Raw genomic sequence first — 14,056 nt, 5'->3', positions numbered from 1 at the left:
ATACAAAGCCCTGGAGGGCTTCACCTTTCAGAAGTATCAGTCGCAACTCAAGCTTGACAAATAGGCAAATAATATGAAGTATTAAAAAAAAAAATGTATCATTTAAAGTAATATGAAGACTGGAATTTTATTTAAGAAACACTGGGAGAGATGGAGAGCCTCAGAGATGAACTTATGGACTTAGAAGTAAGTCGCTCCATGAACCTAACGTGAGGCACTGTGACAAAAAGAACCAAACGACTCCCCTCTTACCCCTGCTCAGTTGGGACTGCAGTAGTTTGGTTTTCCTGGCACAGGTGCTGCAGGTGCCATGCCTCCTTGCAAGAGGAGCAGAACGTCAGATGGCAAACCGGGCACTCCACCGGCACCGGTGCTCTAGACTCGCTTGGTGCAATGTGGCACACCGTTTGGCAGTCGGCCGTGGGGCACCATGTTCTCTGGGGGTCCAGGTGCACTTCTGAAATGCAACAGAAAGAGAAATAAAACTGTTTATATAGCTCCCTTTTCATTCCAGTGACATGTGCCTAGGCTTACAAGACCCAATTCTGGAACTGGGTATGGAAGCCAAAGCGCTCCACGCCCATGCCCACGGGCATTTGAGCCTACTCTTCTTCAGGTAAGTCTGCAGTTGTACTCTGCTAAGTCAACTGCACTGAAACCATCACAAGAATAGAAATACACTACACAGAGCATATTCTTTGCCTTTTTATAGGGAGGTCCAAAATACAAACCTAAGATAAATTGTGGGTCCTGCAGATACTTATTAAAATACTCAACTTTGGAAACCTAAATTCTCCTATCCTGTTTTTGGGTGAAAGACAGGATGTCTGGTTTTGACAATACTGGGAAGAGGAGAGTTGGATTGTGCATCTCACTGTTTTTTAGCAATTTGTTGCAGCAAGATGTAATGCATGAGATGAAACTCCCTCTTTTCCCACTTCCTCCATTTTACAAAGAACTTACAGATGGTGTTTTGCAATCCATGCTGGCTCATACAGTTTGGTTTATCATGGAGTACAAATGAAACCAGAAAAATCTAAAAAAGACTCAGCCAAAAAACATGGGAGAGGCTATCGTCCTGCTCTGACAAGCTGCTCCATCTTTTGGTTACGGCCATATCTCTTCCAATCCTTTCCTCTGCTTCCCTACAGCCAGTTCAGCCACAATGCACTCCACTCTCAGGAGGAAAGTCTTCCCAAACAGTGCCAGTACTAGGCAGGGACACAGGCAGTTTTCATAAAACAGGTGAGCAAGCAGGTGAAATGTGGGAGGAAGACAAGGGAAATGCAGTAAGTACCCTGATGAAAACAATTTCTGTCTCAGTGAGAGGTACTCACTGAAAGGATAAGTCAATGATTCTATTTCACAGAATATTAGGAACTTTTTAAAAGGACTACATTTCCGTCAGGCATAAGATGGAGATTCTCATCATCCACCACTCAGCCTATTGGGCAATTGTCACAGAAACAGAAACATAATGCATGTGTCCTAACCACATACTATTCCTCTATTTCTTTACTTCTGATAGGGGCTGACATCAGCCCCATCCTTAATAGACATAGAGCAATTCCTGTTTCTTCTACTAAAATATTCTGCACATAAGCTCTGTGGCTCAGGCCTAACCAGATGCAGAGAAGATATAGATATATAAGAAAGCTTGTTTAAAGCCTGAGAATATTTGCATTTTAAGAACACAAAACCCACAAGAGAACAGTATATTGTCAGTGCACTCTGCAAAAAGTCCTTATCTCTGCTGAATAAAGCTGAGAGAAAAGGGTCTGAACAAAAGTCATGAAGGACACCCTAGCACCTCCCTCTTTTAAGGGAGGAGAGGGGTAAGTTTGAAAACGGCTAGGTTGTGCTAAGGCTGACAAAGACACAAGACACACAACAGATCTCAGGCTGCCGCAAGTCCCTGGGCAGATTCCAGGTCAGAATTTGTCCCCAGCAGGTGTCATCAGCAATGTTTATTGCTAGCTGCAGAAGAAGACTGTCAGACAAGTGTTGGCATTGGTCAGGGCAGGCAGGCTTTGCCAGGTAAGGCTCAGGTCTGAGAACAGAGCTTCAAGCCAGCAGGAGCTAATAAGCCAAGTCCAACTGATGAGTCCAAAAATGGGGTCAGCCTTGGGGACAACACTAAATCCAGGTTGGGCAAAAGGTCTCAGCCAGGGCTGGTATTAGTGCTGAGTGCCCAGGTCAGAGCTTTAGCTAGCACCAATCGCTGTTCCCAGACATCAGTAAGCTGGATTTGCTGCTGGGGCAAAAAGCTATGTCCAGGTTTGCTGCTTGGATACCGGTTTTACTCATCATAAAGGAGCAAGGACAGATCCTAGAATCATAATGAAGAGAGATAGCAGAAGGGGAGGAGGATTTTTCAGACTAAGGCAAGAAAGAAAAGGGAAGGAGGATTTTAAAAATAGACAAGTTTCAGGCTTCTGTGTGTGGGAGACAGTAAAAAAAAAAAAAAAAAAAAAAAAAAAAAAAAAAAAAAAAAAAAAAAAAAGGAAAGAAATGTAACAGTGAGTTGGACAGAAGATTATGAGTTCAGCTTTGGGTAGTTATAGAGGAGGAGATACCAGAAAATGTTAGCTTCAGAGTCTTCAGTTAACAAAGGTTTTACATAAGACAGATTAATGTATTGCAAGAATGTCTCTCTTCCATAACCCTTTAATAGGGTGATTTAACAAGCTCTGATTTCCATTGTCTAGGACTGTAGATAAGCCACCAGTGGGCTTAGGAACCAGAAGGACTTGCTAAGGAATTAAGGATAAATGCAAAGGTGGTATAATAGGAGAGAGGAATAAAAAATGAAAGCAAAGTTTGGAATTCTTTTGCTTTTTTTTTTTTTTTTTTGGCCCAAGTGCCTACAATCAGCACTTGCCCATGAATTCTGGGGCATATTTGATCATACTCATTTTGAATTTTTTGTACTTTGTGGTCATGCACTCATCTGATTCATGTCAGATGAGATCCTGTAGAAACCTATATGTTCTTCTATATGACCATCTTTTCAAGTGCATTACTTTGCCTAATTTTTATAAACCTCTGCACTGTCTTACACATTCCCAGTCCACCTGCATCTAAGCATTCATGCAAAGCAAGCACATAAATACAGTCTTTCAAGGAAAGTTTGAAAACAGGCAGAGTTAGGGCAGATCAGTCCCAAACACACCACTCTGCAAACTACCATGCAGTGAATCCTTTGAAAAACACTGCAGCTCCAGCTGAGACTTTCACATTAGTGTTGGTCTTTAAAAGCAGGAATGGGATCTCATCTTTCTGACTAGCAAGTTTCTTCTTCAGCCTTGGCAAGGAACCATCTCCAGGTGCAGAAGGCCGACTTCTGGGAATAGGAAAGCTTGGCCCCAGCGAGACCGTCAGTCTCAAATTTCTTTACTAATAGGCTTTACTCAGTAATGAGGGGACACGTTATTCCTCTGGAAAAGAAAAAACAGCTATACTAGATGAACACACACGAGGCTTCTATATTAGAAAAACTATTTTTCAGCGATGCTTGCAAAAATCTGCGTTGCACTTCAGGGTATGTCTCGTCCAGGAGTTTTGAAGATCCCTATGGATGTGCCTTGCCCTGCGCCAGCCTCTAGCACTCCTACCAGTACAACCACCACCTCAAGGACCCAGGATGAGCAAGCTGCAGGAAGAACAATGCAGCCTCAGGCTCACAGTCTGAAAGCGTTGCCCACAAGCTTGAGTAAAAGTCTAATAATTCAGTAAGACGCCTCTTTGTTGATTCTGCAAAACTGACAGAATTTGAAATTTGTCTGTGGAGCACAGTGAGACCTAGTGATTGCTCTTAAACTGTTTCAAAAAAAAAGACATCTTTGTCTCTTCCTTAACTCACTCAACAGGCTTTGTCTTTGCAGTATGTAGCAGTGTTACCTCCACTGACACTGCAAAAAGGAAGGTAATAGAAACAAAAAGGTTCACACCTCGTTCAAACTTCAACCTCTTGTACAACTGAAACTGGTCAACAGGCACCAAACAGGCAATCTGAAATGAGAAACAAACACACAGAAAAAGCATTAGAAACACAGACTTGAAAAAATTAATAAGCATGCTGTTCTACACACCTGCTTTCCTGAGCTGGCTCTCAAATTCACCTTTTTTTTCCTGCTTGCTTTCAGCACCTCATTCCTCCATACCTTGACTTCCTTCACCAAAATTTAAAGCAGTTCTTGACCTCCCCTATTTCAGCAACACAGCCTAGTAGATGAGCCCACATCTTTCTTATCTTGCATTGGAAAGCATTCTCTCTGGATTCAGTATTTACTTCAGGGTTTTTGGTTTAATATCGGTTTAATGTAACAAAGGGTGACGTTGCCAGCCTCGGAGACTGCAGCATGTTGTTCATGCACAAGAATACAGCCCAAATGAATGTTTCTTCATTCATGTCTCCCAGTCTTAATGGTGGGGGTCACTTAGCTCTCAGGAACTTAAAAGCCAGTCTGGTTTCCATTTTGCATTCACTTTATGGGATGTGGGCTGAGGCAGCTAATGCCACTGCTGTTGGAATTTGACTTAGACACACATCAGCCTATTGGGAACTGGACTGAAGATAACAAATTCAGTTGGCATAGACAATCAGGCTTTGCTGATACACTTTACACATTACCATAATTAAACTAGCAGCCTAAAAGGCTAAATGCTCTAATCTCCAATTAAGAGTCTACGTAAGGAAACCAAATGCCCTATTTAAAACTAATAAGCAAACCTCCACACAGGGTAAGGAGGGATTCAAAAGAAACTTCACAGACATTACAGGAGTTATATATTTGTAGGATTCAGAATGTGGGATCATTCTCTTTGTCTGATCCATTTGTAATATTGTACCAGCACTGAAGACATCTTTCTCTTTTACTGAAAATAAACCCAGACTGATACTAATACAAGACCTGATCATTTGAAGCACTGTGAGGCAGTGTAGAACTGACAGCTTTGAAGTGAAGGGCCCTCATTCAGTGGGATACTCTCATCCAGTATCCCACCACGGTCCTTCAGATTACTGTAAAAGGCAAAATTTGCCTTCAGTGAAGTGGACACTGACCCTTGCTCCCCTTCTGGGTTGTGTGATACATTATTCATGAGAAGAAATATAAGAAAAATCCAGTATATATTCCATACCATGCTGTGAACACATTTCCTTTCATGGATGGAAAAAAAAAGAAAAGAAATAATAAATTCATTTGTATTATTAAATATGAAAATTTTATGTTAAGATCTCGAATCAGTTGGACTTGATTGCACAACATTGCATTTTGTAGCAGTTGCCTGGCTCATTTATTTAACCTAAGGCAGTGTTATACAAAAATGAATCCAAATTATGTCAGGATTTAGGTGTTCAAAGGTGCTTAAAAGATTCTTATAGCTGGAAAAGTCAAAGGATTTAATATCAAAATGGGAAACGTGAACAAATCTTTACAGAGTATATTCTTAGTCTAGTAAATCTGCCGAGGGTCAAAATACTGTCCACACTCAGTTTCTGAATTCAGCTTGTAAACTCTTCCTAATATGAAACAATATTACATTAATATGATTGTAAAACACAGAGAGCGTCCTGGGAAACTCTTCACCTGTTCATCAGAAGTCGGCTAAAACACTCTTGGAAAATAAATAATAATTAAATGAAATCGGTAAAAAGAGTGAAGTTTGGCAGTTTCAGCAAAGGCACATTATTTCAGTATTTCCCACTCCTCCCCAGAGCAGCTTCAAATCTGAATAGTTTGGAAAACAATAAGAGCCATGTGAGTTCCTCTAGCTGGGTGAGCACTGGTAACTACTTCAAATTTTCCTTCATTGGGACTAAACTAAAACAGCAAGTCTCAATGCTGTAAGAGCCACTCAAGTGAATTGTTTAGTTGTCTGGGGTCTTTCTGTGCTTGCTTTGGCTTTTAACAAACAATTTTTTCGAGAGCAGTTCTATCAAGCCTAGAATTTCCCATGCATTAAAAAATCAGCCTTTTTGATTACAGTGGGAGCAGACGTAGGAGTTTTATTGTAGATTTCAATGGGAAGCAGAGTCAGTGCTGAAAGCCTCCCATTCTCCTATGGAAAATTTGAGTTTACCATGCCAGCCTTCCCTACTGGTTTCACCTCCTCTTCCTACAAACCCTCTTCATAGCTCAGCTGCCCCCTCTCTGTATGCAGCTCTGGTATTGATCACATACAGCCTGGCAATGACTCCCTCGGGATTTGAAAGACCAGGTCCTGATAACACCCACACAGACATCAACCTGAGAGGTGCTGAGCCAAAGCCTCTCACAGATTTAGTGTCTTTAGGCATGAGGAAAAGGATGCACAATTTGCTGCTGCGTGAATTCAGTGCCACATCAAAGCTGTACACACAGACTTAACTGAGAAAAAAAAAAATTAGAAAGAAAGAAGGAAAGAGGGAAAGAAACATGAGTATCAGGTCCCCATAAGAAACACAACAAAACAGCAAAGCCTTTCCTCAGTGAACTTTTAATCTCACTTACACTTAATCAAGAAGGACAGCCATAAGCATGATAAGGGGATTTGGTGTTCATCTCCTCCTACTTGGCGTCAGTCTAAATGTTCATTTCCAGGAAACTCCTTGAGCCCTACCTGGGCGTCCGTTCCTCTCCTCCTCTCCTGCACAACCACAAACATCTCTGGGCTGGCCAGGGGACAGAAATCTGGGGAGGCAGCAAACTGGCAGCCCAGCAGATGGTAAAGGGCCAAAAGAGAAAGACCATGACCACGCCAGAAAGAAGGTGTTTCTTGTTCTAGGTTATGAAATCAATGGAGGAAGAAATGCTACAAGACAAGTTTGGGGGATTATTTTTTTTTTTAATATTGGGGATTTTAGTAAAAGATTATAGGCAAGGACTCTCCTCTCCTGAAAATATCTTGATTTGAGGCTTATCGGATTGTTAGGAGTTGAAATAAGTTCTCTGATTTTCTACACCCTGTAAGCAACATCTGCAGTCAAAGTACTTTTGTTATTGAACACAAGAACACAACAGACCTCTTGCTAAGAACAGCAGCACTCACTGGTAGTAAAAATATCTGTGGAAAGGAGAAAAATTTTGAAGGCTTACTACCACAAAAGGCTCCAGCTGGCCCCTTGCCAAGCATCCAAAAAGATCACCCAGTGTGGTACAGTAACCAGGGATGCTGTTACTACACAAGACAGAAGAGCAAAGAAAGGAAAATGAAAGGGTTCAAAATAATTTGGTTCAGTTGACACAGGGGCAAACTGTTACAGGCAGTGCCACAAGCAGGACCCAAGGAAGAACAACTCCCCTGTTTTTAAGCACTGGCTACCAGAGTGGAAAGGGAAAATCACTGCTCCACCTATTCTCAGGCTTTTAAGGGAGATGCAAGGAGGCAATCAAGAAAATTGAATAGATCTTACTTCCTTTCACACCCATATGAATCAAACCTTGATAATGCCAAGGGAGGGAAGTTCACCAGGACAAGGGCTTCTCCCTCTCACTTTAGCAGGCAGGGAGCAAGGGCAGATCCTGCACTGGCAGCAGCAACAGCAGTTTGAAAAGAGTGGCACTGTCCACCTCTGACAAAATCCCACTCACAGAGGCACTACCTCGTTTTGCAAGCAGTCTAAAAGAATTTCAGCAGGGGCTGTGGTTTGCTTTTGAAAGGAGGATGGGAGTTCAATCTCTTTGTTATTAGAAATTACACCCATAGCTTTCTTCATCAGCTACCATGCTCACTAGAGTCATTAAGAAATACTAAATTATTCATTTTCTCCATTAAGAAGCTTTTCTCTTATTTATTGACAAATAAAAACAAAATTAAGGCTCTCATTTGCTCCCCTTCATTTTATTTAAAAATGGGTAAATAAGATCAAACATTTTTATTTTTACCCTGAAAAAGATAGGTCAGCCTGCAACATTTTCTCACATTCCTTCTCATTTTACCATTTCATTCTCCACCAGAAAAATGTAAACCAATTTCCAAATTAAAAATAAAACTGGTATTTTAAACCTACTCCCAGTAGGCTATTTATGGAATATAATGCAATTAAGAATTCTAAGATCTGGGTCACTGTACAAAGTGACCCCAGCACCACTTTACAAAGTGCTGACAACCCTCTCTCAGGTTAGCACTGGTGTAGATCCTGGGTTTACACAGACAGAGAGACAATAAGCAGAATCTGCACTACACAGGCCAAGGGGTAATTCTCGACAAACTTAAGAGGCAAAAGAAGAGCCCAAATCAGTACCTCCTTTACCGACTGCTGCACTGTTTTAATCCAAATCAGAAAGAGCAAAGCATAATCCCCTAGACATTATCCAAGTGAGTATTGCATTAGAAACCCCTGTATGCAGTGGAGACGTATCCTGGCTTGTAGCTTACACTGGTGACTGGATTCATACCAAGCAAAACCATTTCAAACTGTGATAAATTACCTCTTATTTAGATTAGGGGTATTAACTGGTCCAATTAAATCAATGGAGCAAGTTCCCAAGAGAGACAGGAATATTCTAGACAGAAGAAGTCTGCACGATTTAAGAGAACTGCATTAACCTAAAATGTTCCTTCTACCTTCTGCTTCCAGGAAGGAATCCAAATCATCTTTGTTTATTGTACCATTAGAGCTCGAAAGGACAAACATTTCATTTAACAAGACTGCTTTTAAACTTTCTTCTTTTTTGTGTAACCAGCTAGTTGAAACAGAGCCTGTAGCCGAAACCACCGCCTTACCACAACTACCCCTCATTTATTTCTGCTTAAAGACAGCTATACTACAAGCAGCTGCTATCTAACTGTAATAGGTCAAGTTATGACCTAGGATTGCATTTGATTTCAAGCACTCCAGCAGAACAATTTCTTCTGTTTGAATGCACTATTTGTCAACACGCCAAAAAAAAACCCAAGCAAACAAACAAACAACAACAACAAAACACCTGCTGGGGAATATACCAGGTTCAACTAGATTGTGTTAAAAAGGGAAAAAAAAAAAAAAAAGGAAAAAAAAAACAGAGGAGTTTCAGCAAACATATTTTCAAAGTACTGAAAAGTACCATTTCCTGGTTCAGATGACTTTTCACTTTAAGCACTTCAAGAATAAAAACCTGGAATATTTTTTTTCTTGGGTCCATAGGGACACAGAGACTGAAAGTAAAGCCTTAATTCCCACAGTTTCCTATACTCTATGAATAAGCAGTTTAGTCCCCAGACACTGAAGAAATATTCAACTATTTTAGAGAAACACATTCCTGCTATTCCCACTTGATCATTTCTTCATGTGATATACAAAAGAGAAATTCTATTCTTTGTTTAAAATGTTAACCAGAGTTTTTGCCCCACTCTATCCCCCAAAAGCAACAGAAGAAGCACATGAAGCAGAACCAAGGCAAGACCTGCGAAAAAGCTCTAATAATTTAGTGCCAAACTAGACTTAAACTCTTAAAAACTTTACTGAGAAGCTAAACCAGACTTTATTCTGGTTTGTCTAAATGAAGACAAACAGGTCACTGGAAAGCACTGAAGAAATGTTACACACCTTGAAAAAGGACCTTTGGAGAGGGATGAAGAGAAACTTTCATAGCTATACTGTGATATAAGCGCTTATAAGCTTTGTTATTAACTGTTCAGGTTCCTTCTTGAAGAAAGCTCAATCCAAAATGCATGAAAATCAGTGAAAAGACTTTCCTTCACTTCAAATTATGCCTAAATTGACCTTTATCTCTCTTGTGCAGGCTAGGGCACAAGGCACTTTAAAAAGCAAACAAAATAACTGCGCTAGCTATTATCATTAAGAGCATTTAGCCCAAAGTATAGGAACCAATTTAACACCATGTCCATGACAAAGACAGTTTGAACCGCTATTTTTTTCTCCAAACTGTAACAATACCTCATAAACAGCAGTCATAGCATAGTCTGAAATGAACATAACATGAAAAACACACCTTTTCAAAACACTGATGCTATCACAGAGGCGAAAAAGGACTTTTTTTCCCCCCCCAGTACAAGTAACTTGTCATTCCTCACAGTATCATCACGCTGAGCAACCTTGCCCTGGCAGAAGCCAGAGAACAAACATCCAGACACTCCAGAGGTGAGAAGCCTCATACTTTCACACCACGAGTCTGAGAGTGTGCAATGAGTATACTGTAATTCTAACTAGTACTTCCATGACAAACAATAGCCATGTTTAAGCACATTCTCTACCACGTGATAGGGTTCTAGTTTTTTAGATAATAGCTTTAAAAGGCCCAGGTTCACATGGAACAGCCTTTACAAGGAAGAAAAAGGAATACAGAGTGCTCATACATAATCTACAGTTTACATGTTTGCAAATTGTTAATAGAGTCAATCTATTCTTTCTGTTTTTCATGCTTTTTTCTGGGTGGTTTTCTTCTTTAAAGAAATAGGTATTTGTTAAAATACACAAGCAATAATTTTAACCAGGCTGGGGACTTGTTTGCTATTCAGGTAGAAGGTTTGTGTTTCAAGCACATCACCAAAAGGGAGTGTCAGAACATTAATTCATCCCTGGGACACTAATGCACATTTGGATTGTGTAGTCATTTTGCTTTCAGCCCCCAAAACACCCGAGGATTAAGCTAGTGGTCCATTTATACATGCCCTGAAACATGCTCCTGCTTTACTAAGGGAAAATATATCTCTCTTAATTCCCACAGCATCATAACCCTGGATTAACAGAGCAGAATTCTTCCTAGCATTTGTTAATTTTCTTTTAAAAATGCATTTTTGATAGAGGCTAGATGCCTCCAATCTGGTGTGAAGGGTGGGACGGACATTGCTACACCCTCTCTATGTCTGTGTAGAAAGAGGAGCAGAGGGAAACAGCTGGCTACTTTCCACAGTAGCTGGATTCAGCCAAAAAAAAAAGCTCCACCATATGCCTGCATGCCATAACAAACATAGCTGCAACTCCCATGCTGAGCACAGTGTTTGAAATGGATGCTGGAGAGGAAATTCTGAATTTTTCTGGAGTAAAAGACATTTTTGGTATCGGGAATCACACTGTCACTAATTATATACTTCTGCCACAGTTATGTCATTTGTTTACACAGGGCTAAAGGGAACCCAGAAGACAAAGTGCTTTTCTTCGGTTCAGGGATGGAGATCTAATTCTCCCTGATTTTATTCCTGCAACCAAATGCTGAGAGAGCATACAAAACCAGCCAAAATCCCTTCGCCACCTATTTTCTTGGGGTTTTTTTCTCAGCTTGTATTCTCAGCCCCAGCAGGGACATTCCTGCCTAACAAAACAAGCAGGAATAGCTACAGGGCAGTGTCAGATTTGCCAGCAGATTATCTGTGTCGTTCTAGATGAACAGAACAGCTGGCATGTATGAGGGTTCTGCCACACTGCCAACAGCTCTTCCCCATGTCATGGGTTTGGCGCTGAGCCCAATTCAGAAACTTCACACCAGCCCTGAGGCTGTCAGGAGGCTGCTGGAAAACTGCTGGGAGGCCACTGGACATCTTGGTGGGGGCCACCTACAACCCCATGGTGACAATCGTTGCAGCAAGGTCTGAGGAGCATGTTTTCTCTCCAGTTTCTCTGCCTTAACTTGCAAACTGAACTTTCCAGTTACCCTGGGAGATTGTGAACATGCCAGGTGTGCAAACAGCTCTGCCTAAATCTCATTTAGCTCCTGAGCTCTCAGCCTCTCCCATATCTGCCTTCAGAGCAAAGATATCTCTTAAGACCTACTTCCACCTAATGCTGTGCAGATACTTTTCTTTCTATACAACTACAGATCCTTACATATTTATATTGGACTGCAAATTGGTTGTCGAAGCCCAGTCTCAGCACACACAAAGAAATTCTGGCCTTGTGTACCATCACTTTGAGTTCTTGCTCCTGAGTTAAGAAAGAGGCAAGAATTTCAGTGTTTGCAGTCAAATCAAGCATGATTTAACTGGCAGTGCTAACGGAGGCTCAGTAATTCTGGGATACAGGGTACTCTGGTTAAGTCACCTGCATGGGTAATTCAGAGCTTGTCCAGAGGCCAAGTAAACCTTTCCCCATGGCACAGAGGGAGGGGAAAAAGGAGAAAAACATCTGTTTGTTTTAAACTCCCCTTGTCAGTCAGGCTTCTTGCCAAAAGCTCATTAATGGTAATTAAAGGGATGAAAAAGTGTATGATCACATTCATTATGTAGATAATTTGGGGGATTTATGTTTAAAAGAAAAAAGTGTAGATACCTCTGCTTCTTGTAGGGTCCCATGGTTCAAGCATACCATGTCTGGACATGTGATAGGAGAGCCACAGCCTTCTTGAATTGCCAGCTGCATGTACTGTTTTAGACACTGGAAACAAGTAAAGAAAACAAAAAAAGGTTATAGCACACAAGTTGGTAACTAACAGATGCCAGAGATGCTGCACAGTTACCACCTCCACTGCCTTAATTGGCTGTCCTGAAGCTCTGGTACACAGAAAGCATCAATTATTATAAGCTTGAATGCTACAAGTCATTACATTGGAAAGAATGCAACAAAGAACAATTAATTATGCATGACTTCATCTGCCGAGCATTGCGTTTACCTAAGTCAGCAAGTCAGACCTTTCAGCTCTAACAACCCCTATGCTCTGCTAAACTGATATTGGAGGATTTAGAGGGGGGGGCTCTTTCATCCTAATTAAACAGGCTTTGTTCTTTTGTTTTTCCTCCCATGTTCTTAATTCAGACTCTTAGCCAACAGTCTTCATTGAAGGAGACCTCATTTACAAGAAAGAGACTACTGTTCTCAGCTGCATAAAAGGGGAAGGGGGTTTATAACCTTGTTGGGAGGTTATAATCTGCCCTAGAAGACACGATGCCATCAGTTCTTCCCCCTCACCAGCCCCCCACATAGATTAAGTGATTTCCGTGGTTTACCATGATTTATCATCAGCCTCTACTCTTTCCAAAGTCCATTTACAGCATGGAGGCCGCCTTATGAATGTTTCCAAATTGTTTCATTACAAAAACCTCTCCACTCCAAGGAAAAATAGCCCTGTGTTTTCCCCATACTTTACTTGGCATGCCAGTTTCAAATGTATTCAGCTTCTCTATATAACACATATCATAGAGTCTTCAGTAAAATCATGGTATAAAACTGATGCAATGGACCAAAGAACAGTGCTTGAATTGTACCCCCAAATTGCACAGGTGAATAAGTAAGCTCACTTCTGAACCAAACAAAACAACAAAGTCTCCTCAAAATAATGACAAAGCATACAATCAATTGCAAATCACCATTAACAAAATAACAAAACACGCATTTCTGACAGATTTTTCTTGCATAGTCTATTGTAAATGAGAACAAACATATATTACAAAAAACAGGACTCCTGTAGATTTGTTCCCTACAGATTTATATTTCATGATCATGTGAAAAACCTCTCCTTCTCCTTCCCAGTACTGCAGACTTCTTCCCACCAGTTTTCAAGAAATATGTCAAGGTGAAACATGTCTTTGAGATCTCTGTCTCTCTGCCAATTTTTGGAACAGGCACGGAGTTCAAAAGCTACCAGGTGGGTTATGGGGAAATCACAGCCTTTCAGAGCATCAGCATCCCTGGACTCTTCAAAACCATTATTTCTTTATGTACAGGCATTTAACATTCAAGACTGCATTAGTCTGAAGTATTCTGAGAAGTCCTTGCATATTGTGCTCTGATTAAAGAAATTTCCTCATTTGTTTTTTTACTGGAAAACTGATTCCCTCTTAATTGTCAGGATAATTAGGACTTCTACAAATGGAAATGAGGTTTCCTTATTATTCTGTCTGTTTCTCTACTGAAATATCCATATCCACATGTTTTGGTTAATTCTGATGAACTACACAGAGATATTAGTTCAAGCAAGTAGAATCAGCTTATCTTAGTGGCATTTTAAATTAACTTACATTTCATTTGTAAATACTTGAAGTAGAAGAATGTAAGGGTATAACCTACCTGGTAAGCTTTAAATATCTAGATCATTAAGCACTAATGGATTCAGATCCAGCATGCACACCCATAAGTAAGCAGCAGAGCAGGTTCTAAGGAACTGATGGTGCAACTAGTACGTGGGAGGTGAGGGAGATG

General features: G+C 40.7%; 1 protein-coding gene across 7 annotated transcripts in view; it reads right to left on the bottom strand.

Annotated features, from left to right (window-relative positions):
• Positions 1 to 14,056, bottom strand: part of LOC114059465 (E3 ubiquitin-protein ligase RNF144B-like) — an 88,094-nt gene that overhangs the window by 3,618 nt on the left and 70,420 nt on the right. For 5 of the 7 annotated variants that reach the window (XM_027887938.1, XM_027887936.1, XM_027887940.1 and 2 more), the window contains 2 exons: positions 12,191 to 12,295; positions 253 to 457 (listed from right to left, as the gene is read on the bottom strand). In XM_027887938.1, the coding sequence (XP_027743739.1) occupies positions 253 to 457; positions 12,191 to 12,295 (310 nt within the window). Of the gene's footprint in view, positions 1 to 252; positions 458 to 3,950; positions 4,012 to 12,190; positions 12,296 to 14,056 lie in introns of all 7 variants that reach the window. The other 2 variants (XM_027887941.1, XM_027887942.1) reach the window with 1 other exon arrangement.

Source organism: Empidonax traillii, unplaced genomic scaffold (assembly GCF_003031625.1).
Source record: "Empidonax traillii isolate 1590-97213 ecotype Southwest subspecies unplaced genomic scaffold, ASM303162v1 scaffold225:size1387458, whole genome shotgun sequence".
NCBI lineage: Eukaryota > Metazoa > Chordata > Aves > Passeriformes > Tyrannidae > Empidonax > Empidonax traillii.
The sequence above is the reverse complement of the archived record's forward strand: the minus strand, read 5'-3'. Positions and strand labels throughout refer to the sequence as shown.